Raw genomic sequence first — 15,140 nt, forward strand, 5'->3', positions numbered from 1 at the left:
GATCGTTGACGGAAGCAAACCTTGTGAAAAAATAATTTGCAATAGTATGGTGAGATGATCTAAAATCTCATGACCACCATTTTTTATATGAAGAGCGTGAATTCCATCTATACCTCGTGACAGCTTTAGCTTAAGGCGCGTAATAGCACCAGCCACAGTATCAGAGTGAGGGAATCCTTACAAAAATGGGACACGCTCTTCGACAAATTTGCGTTCATATCGAGGGTTTGCTGGAGAGAATTCGGCCCCAAAGACAGAATACCAATCAGATAAAAGAACATCGATAGCGGAAAAGGAAGTTTCGGGGATCCTTGGACGGAGTGACGACCGAAGCAAAATAGGGTTATCTTTACTTTTTTTTGCTGTCTGTTCTGTGATTTACTTGCGCTGATTCTCAAGTTCATTGGCAAACTTCTATTTTGCTGCAATGCCAAGGGAATATAACAGGACCAAACCGTCATATTCAATCCATTTATATGGATCAAACCGTCGTATTCAATATTATACGGTCGTATTCAATCCATATATATATATATATATATATATATATATATATATATATATATATATATATATAACCAAAACTTTGCTGAATCACGTAATTGAGAGGGACTTTGGTTTTCCTGCCACTTAGGAACAGATCCTAAATGATGACGCTTCAATGGAACAGTATGAGATTCTGCATATTGTAAAGCGAAGCATATCTCTGCACAATAAATATCAAGGAGAATCCAGTTAATTTAGCTGACCTCTTATTCACAAGTTTCCATTTCCTACAATGTAAGCTTCAAGTACAAGTAAGACATTTTGAATTGTCAGTGACAAATCAAAATCGACATAACTCAAAGATCAGTCGATGGTGAAACTAGGACAAAAATATCTATGGAAACTGTATAATAATGCTATTGATACAATTGAAGGAAATACAGAAATAAGTTACAATTGAAGGATATGTACATTTCTATTTATTATCCGTGATCATTTTGAGATTAGAGGTTAATTAAGCCCTATCTTCAGTATGGGTTTTTCAGGTGAAGTTAGCTAAGTGATACGGCGTTTCATTTACTGGATTTAACTTTTCCTAGAAAGAATCACTTCAAACGTCCTTGATTTGAAATTTGAGTCTTAGAAAAACACCAATAGAGATTGGAACTGCCAGTAAAACTTAAAAAGCACGGGCGAATTCGCCTGAAAAGGTGATATTGAAGATGTGACTTGAGTCAGTATCTTTCAATGGATGTTATTCTTTCCCTTGAAAAATTAAATTTGTATCAAATTGATGATGCCAATCCCTCTTTGTCTTAACAATTGTATTATCCACTTCTTTTCGCAATGTGTGTGGTTATATTTTCTTTTCTTGTATTATTGTTTATTTGTACTTCTTGCTTTCCCTCGTTTTGTACTCCTCTTTACTCCCATTTGCAATTGGGTAAAAATGTCACTAATCTTATTACTATTTATTACCATTGCTATTTTTTCCTCTTCTTCTAATTTTATTACCCAGAGACATTTTCCAGATATCAATTAGATGACATTTGATCAGATGCTTATTCTACAATTCGTTATTTTTTCATTTAAGCTCTTAGCGCTTCTAAACATTTATTGAAGAATCTGTCGAAAATCTTTCAAAAGTTTGGAATATCAAGGTGCAGAAATGGATGATGAGTTTTCTCTGGAATCAGTGCGTCAATTTATTATTATGCAAGGAGGAAAAACAACTAATCATGAGCTGGTTAGACATTTCAAAAAGTTTTTGACTGACCCAATGCAAAAAGGTGAGAAATTGAGAAGGAAACTGCTGTAGTAGCCTAGCCTGTTTTATTCTAGGCTGGTATAGCATTGGGCTTGGCTACTATAACTCAACATATTTTGCCTGGAAGTGCTCTTTGAATCCAGTATTTTGGCAAAGGTTAAGATTTGGAGGAATCCATAAGAAACTATGAAAACTATTCAACTAGAAAACAATCATAGCCTAAATAGGCCTAGGCGACCTACTCATTTATCTTATTTTTAAAATTAAATTGCTTCACTTCTCCCATCTCCTGCTCAAGGATGAATATACAATAAATTTTTCATTATTCATATTATTGACTTACAAATAAAGTAAACATAGGCTACCACTCAAGGCCTTTTTTATGCTCTTTCCAAATATAATAATCCAGATTTTTGTCAGAAATAAATTTTACCCCCACCCCTATATATAACAATTCAGGGTATATATTTGGGTAATTTTTTGTTATTCATATTAATTTTGGTATTCATAAATAAAGTTGACCAAACTCTCAGCATCAACCTTGTGCATCTGGTAGCAACCTATGGCTCTTTTTTTGATTTTCATATCATGAACATAGCACAGTAAGATTGCAAATTGTTTCTTTTTTGAAAGGTCTTTTGTTTTATCTGCAAGAAGGGCAAAATATTTTGCTTCTCTGATAGGTTCATCCAATAAACTTGCATTAAGAGCAAGTTAAATTAATGCAAAATTGCATTAATTAAATAAATTACACTACTCTAGACTATGTTCAGGGGGGGGGTGCACCCCCTGAATCTGCCACTGCTCTGACTTCTTTTGCAATAGAACTTTTAATTTTATTTTCTATGACCTAAATGTATTTGTTTTGCTACTCATGTGACAAGTAATGGCCATAGGCCTTGCAAGACTTGTCCATTGGGTCTGGGTTGATTTCTGTTAAAAGACCTACTGTCTCAACAAAGTTCCCTTATTTGCACTGGACTCTCCTTCATCATGGCCACAAAACACAAGACCTTGCCATCCAAGTAAGGCTGTAGTTTTTAGCAGAGCCTTTACATACTGTCTGTTCTCTAATATTTCCTTTTCTTGTTCTTTGGAGAGGCATGAGGCGACAGATTTGGCCATCTCCACCTGAATAGCTTTAAATTTGGTCCAGGAAATGGTACATGCTTTGTGCTGGTCACTGCTTTTGTGCTGCCTTACCAGCTTTGAAATAGCTTTTCACTTTCTCAATCCTATGTTAATGAATGCTCTTCCGCCATATCTTATCATAATATCATGATATTATGTTTTTAGCATGCCATATAATAAATTATGGGAGACAGTATAATGTGACAGGCCAAATCCAACAAAACCATGCCAAAAGAGATATTCTTCTAATGGGTGACTTTGCTGTAAATCTTTGAGTGTCTTCAATTTGCTGTTTTCTAGTGACCTGGTTTTTGGTTTTTCAGGAATAAATAGAAAGCAACAAAAAAATTGGAAAAGGAAGAATAAACTAAGAGCTTCAGAGTTGAAAATTGGGCCCCTCAAAAAATCAGGGGGGGGCACCCCCCACCAATGGTGTTACTGGTTTCTAAGTAGCCATTAGATTCCTTTGTTGTTTTATAATCCCTTTTCTGAGAATAGGCAACATGGCAGCATAGGCAACCTGGCACTTTGACAATAAGTCACATCAGTCCATTTTTTGTTAAGAAACAAATCACTCTGTGATAATTTATTGTGCACCCCTAGTCCTGGGCCTATAGGTAAATCCAGGCCTAGAGATGATGCATTTGCAAGTGAATTGATTAGGCTAGCATATTCTGAAAGAGCATACAAAAGGAATTAAGTAGAATGTTCACCTTGTAGAATCTTGTATATACCTAGTCCTCTTTAAATATTCCTGTCATTAGGCTATTTTACAACAGTGAACAGGAAATGCTAACATTTTACAAGAGGGAAAAGGCTCTTCCTTTACTCAACTAGCACAGAAAAGAGTAGGCTACCACTAACCAATTGTAATGTATAATGGGATAATTTAAAGTAGCCACTATTTTTATCTATCAGAGGAGTAGGGCAGGCATAAAGGGAAGTATTGGGCTTTTACCTTGCCTTAAATTGCACTTTTAATTGGCTTGCAAGCTTCAGATGTGCCTGTGGTCTTAACCATTCCCAGAATTTTGGGTAAATATAGCAGCCTACTTCACAAGTGATTGTGAGCAATTATTCTTTTACTTTCACCAATAATGGAATTTACAGGACACAGGATGGCTAGTAATTCACTAAGACTAGCCTACTGGTAAATTATCAGCAGTCTCAGAGATTATTGTTAGGCCTAGATTGACAATTGTAAGCATCAACATTTTGGCAGTTACAAAATATATGCTAATATGTTAAAATTTTGAATTCCATAATATTCAAAAATTTTGGATATGGGGGTAAAATTTTGGATATGGGGGTTTTTAGTCTTGCCTATGGCTCAGCATCCTGCATCCTTAGTACAGTATGCTATTATGCTTTAATGTAATCTTGTTATATTACCACTCTAAAGCAAATTTCTGCTGCAGTCAAAAGCCAAAACATTTATCTTCATAATGCAGTAATGATTGTTGCAGGATATTATCTAATTGGTAGATAGCAAAGAGTATTGCAGGATGACCTTGAGGAATGAGCAAATTATAGCCCTGTAAACAACATGTCATTGTCCCATATTTTGAATAATGAGTAGTATTTAGGAAATTAATAGTGATTCCATATTGGCAAAATAGACTTATTGTAGTTGTTTGGATAACATCCTATCCCTAGAGTCTATAAGAATGGCAAAATTATAACCTTGTAGGCTAAACAACACAGCATTTCATTAAATTTTAAGCAATTGATGGGTTCTAGGAAATTAATTTTGATTTCATATTGACACACTTTTTGTATCCATTTGTATGGACTATTTTGATGAACTTTGCTATAAAGAAGACACAAAACAGTATGAGAGAATATGGCATGCAATGGTAGATGTAACTCTCTTGTAGTTAGATTATATGATTGATTTTAATGTTATAGAAAAGTATTTTTTGATAAAAGGAATTAGTTTCTGTGGGATATGAGAGTTCAGGAACCAATCAAGTTGATAAATTTGCTGGTACTGGTGCTTAATATGGTCACTTTTATACATTTTACAAGGAAACCAGTCACAAAAAACCCGCCAGATGGGTTAATTGCAAGACACTGCTATAGAGAAATGCAATGTAAAGCATGGTTTTCATTGCGTTTACAATGTTTAAACTATTGTTTTTTGGGGTTTAGGGGGTGGGGGGGGGTGGTACTTAGGTTAGGTTATGTATTTAATATATGCTATGCTTTATCCTACCCCCTCTAATGTGCAAATATATAGCCTAAATTTGTTTATAAACTATTATATATTTATCCTATTTTATTTTATTTCATTAGCATTAACCAAGCTTGACTTTTCAGAAGTGACCATATAATGCACTTGCTTACATTAGTAGAGTTATTAGCAAGCATGATGGATGCACTGAACACCAGAAAAGCAGAAAAGCCAAATTACTGTTATTTTTAAAGTGAAAAAACTTGGACAAATAGGAAGATAAGCCTTTGGACTAAGATTAAAACATTGGAAGTCATATTATTGATGGCATATAGTTCTAAAATCATAGTGTTTTAGAAGGTTTAGGGAGGCATTGTAAATGTTTTCTAGAGGAATTGTCTAAGGTTCTTAAAAGAACTAGACAGGAATTGTCTAGTTCTTTTAAGTACTCATTTAAATGATCATATATCAATCAATAAGCTGTGTGAGAAATTTGGTTGATCCCACTTTCTAGGGCTATAATTGAAGAAAGGCTTATATGGCTATTTTTCATAAACAAAGCATGATTGATTGCCAACAATCCTTAAGTAATAGGCCAGGGTCAATTTTTATGAACATTGTTGAATTTCTCAATGAAAATAACAGAAAAAGGATACTTCCCATGATATAGGGGGAGGGACTAATTTTCACCCTCCCCTGCACTGACACTCCTGCATTTGAGCATCACAAGGGATGATGGAGTCAAGATATAGCTTTTTTTATCTTTTAAAAGTTGTGGTGGTATCATGGTATCTCACAGGGTTTGAATGCTTCATTGCATCAAGTAATGTGCATCTGCTTGAACTTGTGACAAGACCAAGGAAGTTGGTCCCATCACAAATTTGTGCTGGGTTGTGATGGGCTGGTTTAGCTCCACTAGAGTTTCTGATAGTCTTTTTGACATAACAATTATCTTATTCAAGGAACTAAATTAGAAAGTTTTGTTTTTTACATGGACAAAAGTCAGCAGAAGTAGTACATTAAATTTTCAATGAGAACAGTTCAAGAACTTATAATTAAATATGGAAGTCCTATTGACAAAAAAAATTGCCTGCTTTTTCAGAAAATTAACACAGTATAAATTATTGATCTGTTGGCTTTGATTATGAGATTGTGTCATATTATGGGAGTTTTATATACAAAGAAAGGGTTTATTTATCAACAGGGCGTAGCTCCAGCATTTTTATTTGTGGGGTGAAAGGGGTCCACATCCAGAGAGTCAAGGGGCATGGGCAATATAATATTTTTTTCTCCAAATTATTGGAGGGGCAACTGCCCCCCTTGCACCTCCCACACGACACCACTGTTTATCAAAAATAAACATAACAAAACCTGAAAAAAAGTTTGATTATTTTGGGTTTGATAGTGGAGTCATTTTAAGATTTGATTCCGATTTCTATCTTAGAAATGTCAGATTTATCCAATTCTGACTAATCATCTAGTCACTTTTTAGTAGTCTTTTACTATTTTTAACTTAATTTAAACCAGAGTACCTAATAGCTGAGGATGGATCTTTTGTCTCTACAAGCATTACAGTACATCCTGTGCGTGAAATTAATGCAATATATTCCTTTGGATGCTATCATTGTTGTTGTTTCTTAATTTGGCTAAATAGAAAGGATATTTTAACAGATTCCTTGCTTCTATTGTCCAGAGCCTTCCAGCATTGTTTTTTCAATTACCAACAGATGATCTTTCTCCTTCTTCTTCCTCTGGTTCCCTGTCTGGGGTATAAAGAGCAATTGGGAAACTAAGAAAAACAAGTGATTGTCCTTTGGATATCCCATTTCCTCTTATTAGTGGTCTTAGTGAGCCGTCAAAGCCCTTGTCTGTCCTTTTCAATGAGATTTCTGAGTTTGGGCAAATTTCAACAATATGGAAACAGGGTATCATAAACCTCTTAAAAAAGAAAGACAGAAAGCTTCATTTTGAAGGTGTTTGCCCTGTTTCTCAAAAGGTGTGAAGGATTCCTTGCAGATTTGCTAAAGGAAAAATCAAACCTCTTACTGATCTGAGGCAGTCCGGGAACCTAAAATCCACTTCTACCTCCCACTACCTTGTTTTTCTTTTCGACGAAATTGGGAAAATCGCCGACAAGCTGAATTCCTTGCTAAATTTAATATCCGTTGACCTTCAAAAAGCATTTGACCTTGATAACCACAATACAGTATAACCACAATATAGTAGATGAGAAAGTTACCAGTGAATTCAATATTGATTTTATTGATGAAATTAATTACTTCCTTCTTATCAAATAGAACGAAAGTAGTCAAACACCAGAATCATTATTCCAATCCTCTCCCTGTCCGCAAGCTAATCTCCCAGGTCCCCTCCTTTTTCAGTTATGATCAACAGCCTTGCCAAGGAATTTCCTGACAGATGGAAATTTGTCAATGACCTAACAGTTATTGATACTTCCTTCAGAAATTTAATAAGCAACCCTATGAGTGTCTTCAATGACATCGCAGATGATGCCTTGGACTTAGAAATGAGAGTAAACCTCTCTAAATCCATGCCAATATGTTTCCTTAAATTCCCGCCCCGTTTTCTTAATCCTATCGCCCCTGAAACTTCTGGGTCCTCCCTTAAGTTACTTGGCGTGACAGTTTCTTCTAATTTCAAGGGGGATATCCATGTTAAGATATCATCTATAGAGATAATGGATCTGTCTCCCTCCTTAAGATCCAAAGTAAATTTAGAGTCTCCCTCCCCCTTCCTTAAGGATTTATGCCTTGTTCGGCACGCTTGCACCTCCCTTGAAGAATAAGAAAAAATTGAGTCCATCCAAAAATGAGCCGTGCTAATAATTTACTAAGAAGGCAAGGTGCCATACTCCCTTTTTCTAAGAAAAGCTGGGTTGCAAACACTTGAGCACGGGAGAGTTATGTTGTTCCTCTGTTTTACAAAAAAATGCAATAACAAACCCTTGCACAGAAAACGGTTTCCCTAAAAGTCACTTCATGCAGATTCCAGGCGCCTCGAGCTGTGCCATTCCTATTTTGCCCCCCCATTCACTGCTTAACCTCCAGATGTGAAAAAAACCTTTGTCCCTTTCATCACACATAAAAAAAATACCCCACTAGTTTATCTGTTTTTTATTGGATAGTGGTCCTGCCCTGGTTTTTATATCAATTCGCTTGATTCCCCTCCCCTTTTTACTGCCACTTTTAACTTTTTTCATATGTATTTTTTTGCTTAGTTTGACCAGTTTTTATCTTTTTAATTTTTTCATTGACATTTCCCAGTTTAATTTTCTTTGTCAGTTTTCGTATAATTTCTATGATATTTTGAATCTGAAATTCGAATTTGGCCCTTCGGGGCTTGTGATAGTGATTTTTTTGAAATAAATATCTTATCACATATACATTATTGACGTTGGAACACTCTTCACTCATGTTTATTTACTGATGATTATTCTCTTTTATGCTTTAACGTTAAAAATGGGATTGTAAATATACTTTTCAAAAATAGGGGAGTATTTATATATATATTTTTAATTATTTCAATGAAAATACAGTTCTCCTGGTCGAATTTGGGACTTCTGATATCCGCCATGCATGCGCATTGACAGTGCGCAAGTGCACTGATCCAAGTTAGCAGTAAATTATAAAATTATTTTTAAAATGACTGTGATGCATGCGGACCACGATCGCCACCCCGGGTGCGGGGAACTTTTTTTTTAGCTTTTAATACTGAATTCAAAACTTAATAATATTTTTTCTACTGCCTTTAGTTTTTTGTGTGATGATTTTTTTGAATTTTGTCTGCGTCTGAACCGTCATTAGAATTAGATTAAACGGTACTCCTTTAGTATACCAAACTGGAGACGCTTTTAAAAACCCGTTTTTATGGGATGATTCAACACACGGCTGTAAAGAAATTCAATGTAGGCTATAGCGTGGTTTTAATTGCGTATACGGTATTTAAAGTGCTGTTTTTTGTTTTTTTTTGTTTTTTTGGGGGGGGGGGAGAAGGTACCGAGGTTAGGTATTTAATATATGCTATGCTTTGCCCCCCCCCCCTAATGTGCAATTATATAGCTCAAATTTGTTTCTAAACTATTATATAGTCATCCTATTTTTTTTAATTGAATTGGCATTAACCAAACTAGCAGTAGGCTATATAAAAGAGTAGGTATACTAAAGGAGTACCGATTAAACATTCTGACGAAAATCTAAAAAAATGTTGCACGGAGACTCAAAACGATATAAAAGTTGATTTACGTCTTTGAATTTAACACATGAAACTACATTTTATACGTTTGATAAAAATTACATACCCCCCCTCCTTCGTGGACTCGTAATTCTCATCTCGTTAAAAAGTATACCGTTATAAACCAATTGAGCAAAAGGCAAGTATCTTTTCACAATCCTTGGTTATTGATACTAAGCCATTGTTGGGCTTCAGCAATGACCTAGTAGTGACCTATTTAGTCTTCTGATATTGTTTTTCTTTACTTCCTTAGTCTTTATTATATTAAGACGTGAGTGTCTTATCTCCACTTTTTTTCTACGCTTCGCCTTTTTGTTTTGCCGACATATTTCTAGCTAAATAATAACAACAGAAATTGTAAAACTTTCCTTAAAAATCGATGCCTTATTTTTAAAAGACACGGATTAGCTAAAATTTTCAAATAATGCATTTAATTACACTGAGGACCGAAAAAAACTTCTTTTTGTTTTGCTCAAGGTATATAATATGTAGGCGTTGAATAATCTTATAAGCTGCATTAAAAAAAAAAATTATCAAGCCAAAATTTTTGCTTAAAAATACGTTTGGATTGTTTATTAAAATACGAACACAACCAAAAGATGCTGTAAAACATTGCGCAAAAAAATTTACTTTGGTAAAGAATGATTGCAGTTTTTAATTTAGCATATAAAGCTGTACCCGAATTTTTTCTTAAAAAATAAGAGTTTTGAAAAATTCAATGCATGGAAATTTCACAAAAAAAAACGAAAACAAACTTCAAAAACAATGATAAAAGTAAATTTTTGGACTTAACGCAAATAGCAGCGTTAGATGCAAAAAAACGTTTTTCTACCCATAAACTGTATTTCCTACATCCACAGTGGGCCGTTGACCCTCCCATCCCCCGAATTGTTTTTCTGACTCGTATAAACATAGCAAAAATGCATATAAATTTTTTTTTGATTCGCTAAAAAAAATTTACACCCCGGCCCTCTTGATACGCATAAAAAATTAAGACTAAATGAATTTTGCTAAACTTTTTTATAGTCAACAGCATGGTTGCAGCAGTAGCTGCAGTCTAGTAAAGAGCAAACCACAGCCCATAGTAACAAAAAGTTGAAAACTTGGTTTTGAAAAAAAAACTGCCTAGTGAGAAAAAATCGCCATCTGACAATGAATCAGAAATGATAACTATTGTTTCGGTTAATCATAAAAGTCAAAGTTTATTGCGAAAGCAAATTAATGGTGATTTCAGAAAAGACCCTGAAACCCCTTGAAAATGGCGTCGGATCGAAATAAAAAGTGCATCATTGGAATGATGTCTCCTTTTTTCTTTTCTTTTTTTTCTACCAGGGCTAGCGAATGACCAGAGCATCATAGAGAGATGTTTAATAGCTCATTAAACGGAAATAAAATTTGCTAGTGCCCTTTTTAAGTGACCAAAAAGATTGGAGGGCAGACAGCCCCCCTCGTCCAATAAAAATTTTGAGATAGCCATTTCGTTCAACATAGTTCAAAGGTCCAATAAATATGGTTTCGATGATATTATGACCATCCATAGTCCCTGGAGAAGGGCTGTACGTGGTATCGGGTGTATCGGTATCGGGCTTATCTGTATCGGTCGTATTGGTGTCGCGTGTATCGTATCGGGTGTTTTTTCAATCATGGTATTGTGCCTTCTATTATGGCTGCAGCAGTAGCTGCAACCTTGTAAAGTGCAAACCACAGCCCATAATAACCAAAAGATGAAGAGCTCATTTAAAAAAAAAAACTGCCTAATGAAAAAAAAATCACCATCTGACATTGATTCAGGAATGGTAACTATTATTTTGGTTAATCTTAAAAGTAAAAGTTTATTGAGAAAACAAATTTTAGATGATTTGGAAAAAGAGCCTGAAACCCTTCGAAAATGGCATCAGATCAAAATTAAAGTTTAAATCTTGTATAGGGTAATTAGAGTCCTCCAACTTGAACAACAAAGAAAATCACGTTTTTGCATGGATAACACTGTTGTGTCCTTTTTTCCCCCTTTTTAACCAGGGCTAGCGAGCTACTAGAACAACATAAATAGATGTTTAATGGCTCATTCGAACGGAAAATAAAATTGCTGGTGCCCTAGCGCCCTTTTGGTGATGATCAGACACTCCTTAGTCCCTGGGAAAAGGGCTGTAAGTTACGCAATTATGGTCCTACAAAATCCAATGGATTAAATTAGATTAATAGAGTTCCCACTTCAGTCGCTAAGGCTTAGACTTTGAATTAGGAGTCAAAGGTTCAAGTCCTTAAAGGTTTTTTTTTCAATCATGGTTTTGTGCCTCCTATATGATTATATGGATAACCTGTATCTGTATTTGTTAAGGCAGACTACGGTAATTCTTAACCAATGTCGTGTTTCTTACTGCGCCAAAAAATTACGTCTAACCGCCGAAATTTGAGCATATTTGTTTAAATAAATTGTGTAGTATACCATTTTCATAGGATAGTCCATCGACGTTGGAGGGAGCTGAATTGTCAGACTTTTTCCTCACCACAACTTTTAAATCGATAAATGTGGATGATAAATCTATGAAGTAGTCTTCATTGGGATAAATTTGAAAATGTACGTTTTCAGAGAGGGGTTGCTGTGGATAGAATTATTCATAGTACCCATGTCTTACACTGACATCCATACTTTCTGCATTGAAAATATTTAGAGATGTGATGACTGTGGGATTAGATTCCCTGTGGGGTAGATACGCCATATAGGAAAATAAATGCCTTTTTGATCGGACAATTTTTCTTCTTGGTTTGTTTTTCTTACTTTCTTTGACAAGATTGGTGACGATGCCTTTCGCTTCTGACCTGAGTAGAGACTGTTGAGTGGTGAGATGTTTCCCCTACTTTTAAAACATTTTCCACTTTGTTTCAATCGCTCGCCAAGGGATCGGGCGCTGGACCTGAGATTTTTTGAAACACTTTCTTTAAAATCTTTACCATCCCCCCAATCTTGTAGCGCAGAGGATGCAAAATCTGCAGCAACCGGCACAATATATTTTTTAGCAAGCGGTATTGCAGAACGAAACAGCTTAGCAAACCAACTGCCAAGACCGTAGCCCGACATTGACGAACGGTCTTTATAATAGTCCATTTCATGACCCAATTTTCGTGGTTGGAGAGCAGTAGCATAGCAATAAATGTCAGTGCACATAAATGTATTTTTTCTATTAGCCAATTTGTTGTTGTTGTTGTCAAATTGGTCGAAAATGAAATTTAATCACTGCCAAACCTTTTGTTATTGCTAGAGGATAATCTAATTCACTACTTAGTGCTAACTGACAGAGTTCCAATCACGAAGTACTTACAGGAACATACTGAAGATGCTTTATATTATAGTGATGAACGTGTTCATGGGTTGTTTTTCGTTCAAGAACACGTAGGAGGGGGACATTTGAATTACCAACTCTCGATGTTTCCACAAAGGACGCGTAGAGAAATATGCAAGAGTCCGAGGCGAGACCAGGTGGATAATCAGCAAAAATAATTTGATCCATCCCGCTAACAGTTCCAGCGTTTTTCCCATTGATCATATTCTGTTTAAAGCCAAAAACATCTCTCAGATTATCATTGAGATGAATCAGTTCAGTGTCAACGGGTGAGGTAATGTAAATCCTATCACGTTCCATTGAATAACTAAAATGGAAGGTACCATTCCTAGGATGTGAGATTTTTCTATTGATTGTACGACAAATATCCGTCATTGTGCCATATTCTTTGTATCTCAACTTAACATCCGGGTTTTCATTAAATTTGAGGGCTTTAACCCATTCATCCTCGACAAAAATTGACCAATCAAATGGTATAAATTTTATTACATACACACGATCTTTTCTCAGGATATCATAGGTATTTTTGAGAATGCAGTCGCCAAGAACAACTTCATATTTTCCATCATCGAATTTGATGGCGGGGGAAAGTTTCGTCCAGAAATCACTAGTTTTAGTCAAGTCGTTGCAGAGAGGATCAGAGACACTGATTTTAAATATTATTTAAAAATCATCGGGCATTGCCAATAACTTCAATACTGATCCAAGAATCAAAATCAGAGTTGTATCCAAGCCAACGAACAAGCAACTGTTTCATCCCCCTGTGAGTACGAGTCTTTAATATCTTTTCAATCTGATAGATTCAGATTGAAAAGATTCAGATGATAGATTCAGATTGATTCAGTTTGAATCTTCTTATAGCAATCCTGTTCAAGGATGATTTCAAGAGCTTTAGCAACTTCTTCGCCGCTCTTTTACCGCCGTGGAACGGCATATGCATAGCGACTAAAAACACTGATTGCAAGTAGAATGTACTTGTAGGGGTGATTGTGACGCCCTTGAATTTCATCTAAAGTCAAAAGATCAGCTTGTAGTATTTTTAATGAGTAAAATGCTTTAGTTTTTCTATAGGTATTACCACGAAATCTACAATTACGGTGTAGAGAGTAATTGGATTCATTTTGTAGACACTCCACCGCCCGATTCTTTTCATGACCTGTTACCTGAGCAAGTATGGTGCGCTAACTTAAACTTCCCACTGCACCAATATTCTCATAAACATGTTTCAATGCTTCAACCTTTTTGAACATAAACACGTAGTGAAGTGTCCACTACCCATTTTTATACTATCAGACGATGGTGAAGGAGATGCAGTGATAGTAAGACGTCTTCGCTAGAATCATCCGCTCAGAACTCTTTTCGACTCATTTTCACTTGGTGCTCTAGTATTTTTCTAAAATTATTTAAAAACATATTTTGATATTTGACTAAATTCATTTAATTATTTCAAAATATGTTTATTGGCAACGAGGCTTTTGGGAAAATTTGATGAGTTTAAAAATGTATGCAGGTGACTGTCAAATGATACAAGTCTTTACGATTCGTGACCAAATCTGATAATAAATCAAGTAGAATATAGGTCTTGCCATTTATTACAACCTGATTCCCTTTGGCATCCATTTGAACATGTTCACTGTCATTGAGATATGTCAAGAGTCTTCTACACTGTTCACGATAGGAATGTGGCATTAGATCTGCAACACTTGTCATAACTTTAGACAAATATTCTTCTTCTTCTTTTGGTATTATTGTGATTGTTGATGATGATTATGATGATGATGGAGTCATTTCCTTATTGTGATCACTGCATTTACTTTGAGTGGTCTCTCACGATAGGGCTTGTGTTTGTCCACTCGGCGAAGTGCATTTTGAAGCAGAATTAATTTTTCATCGTCGGCAATTGTCTCATTGTTAATGCATTTATTGAGATTGTCCTCGAAATTTTCCTTTGGCGAAAGGGCGAGTTCAATTGGAGTCAATTTATAGGGTTGGGCCATTCTCTCTCTCTAGAGAAAACTGTTTACAAGTCCTGCAATGATTGGCAGTAAAAGTGTAAAGAAGTTACCACCCGCTTGAAGAAGTCGTTTTCTTTTAAAATCGTTTCCTTTATTTTTGCTTGCCGCTGATGCTAGGGAGCGTACAAGGGAACGATGTTGCTTTGTCTGTTGCTTAACACCTTCTGGCAGTTGAAAATTGCCTTCTGTTAGATTTAAACAAAGTTCAGATACGAGATTAATGAATTCTCTGTCGACACCATGTTTGAGTATGGCCTTCCTAAGTCGTGGTTTTGAATTACCTAATACGGTGAATAAATGTCAATGTTCATGTAGTTTCTTCAGTATCATGATTGAAACTAACGACCTTTTTTACTGTTCACCGGCAGATATACAGTAATTTCATCGTCAAAAATATCGGTGACTACACGCAGATCCTTGGGTGTTTTCTGATTCAGGTCCAATAGAATATATCCGTAGGGTTTGTTGGTAGCCTG

At 35.5% G+C, this 15,140-nt stretch overlaps 1 protein-coding gene across 1 annotated transcript in view; it reads left to right on the forward strand.

The window, feature by feature from the left end:
• The first annotated feature begins 1,633 nt into the window (after positions 1 to 1,633).
• Positions 1,634 to 15,140, forward strand: part of sowah (ankyrin repeat domain family member sosondowah) — a 219,580-nt gene continuing 206,073 nt past the window's right edge. The window contains exon 1 of the mRNA XM_089098935.1: positions 1,634 to 1,775. Within this exon, the coding sequence (XP_088955061.1) occupies positions 1,655 to 1,775 (121 nt within the window). The 5' untranslated portion in view covers positions 1,634 to 1,654. The remainder of the gene's footprint in view (positions 1,776 to 15,140) is intronic.

The sequence above is a fragment of the Artemia sp. Qi Xiang Cuo genome, chromosome 13 (genome assembly GCF_049724085.1).
Source record: "Artemia sp. Qi Xiang Cuo chromosome 13, ASM4972408v1, whole genome shotgun sequence".
Classification (NCBI taxonomy): domain Eukaryota; kingdom Metazoa; phylum Arthropoda; class Branchiopoda; order Anostraca; family Artemiidae; genus Artemia; species Artemia sp. Qi Xiang Cuo.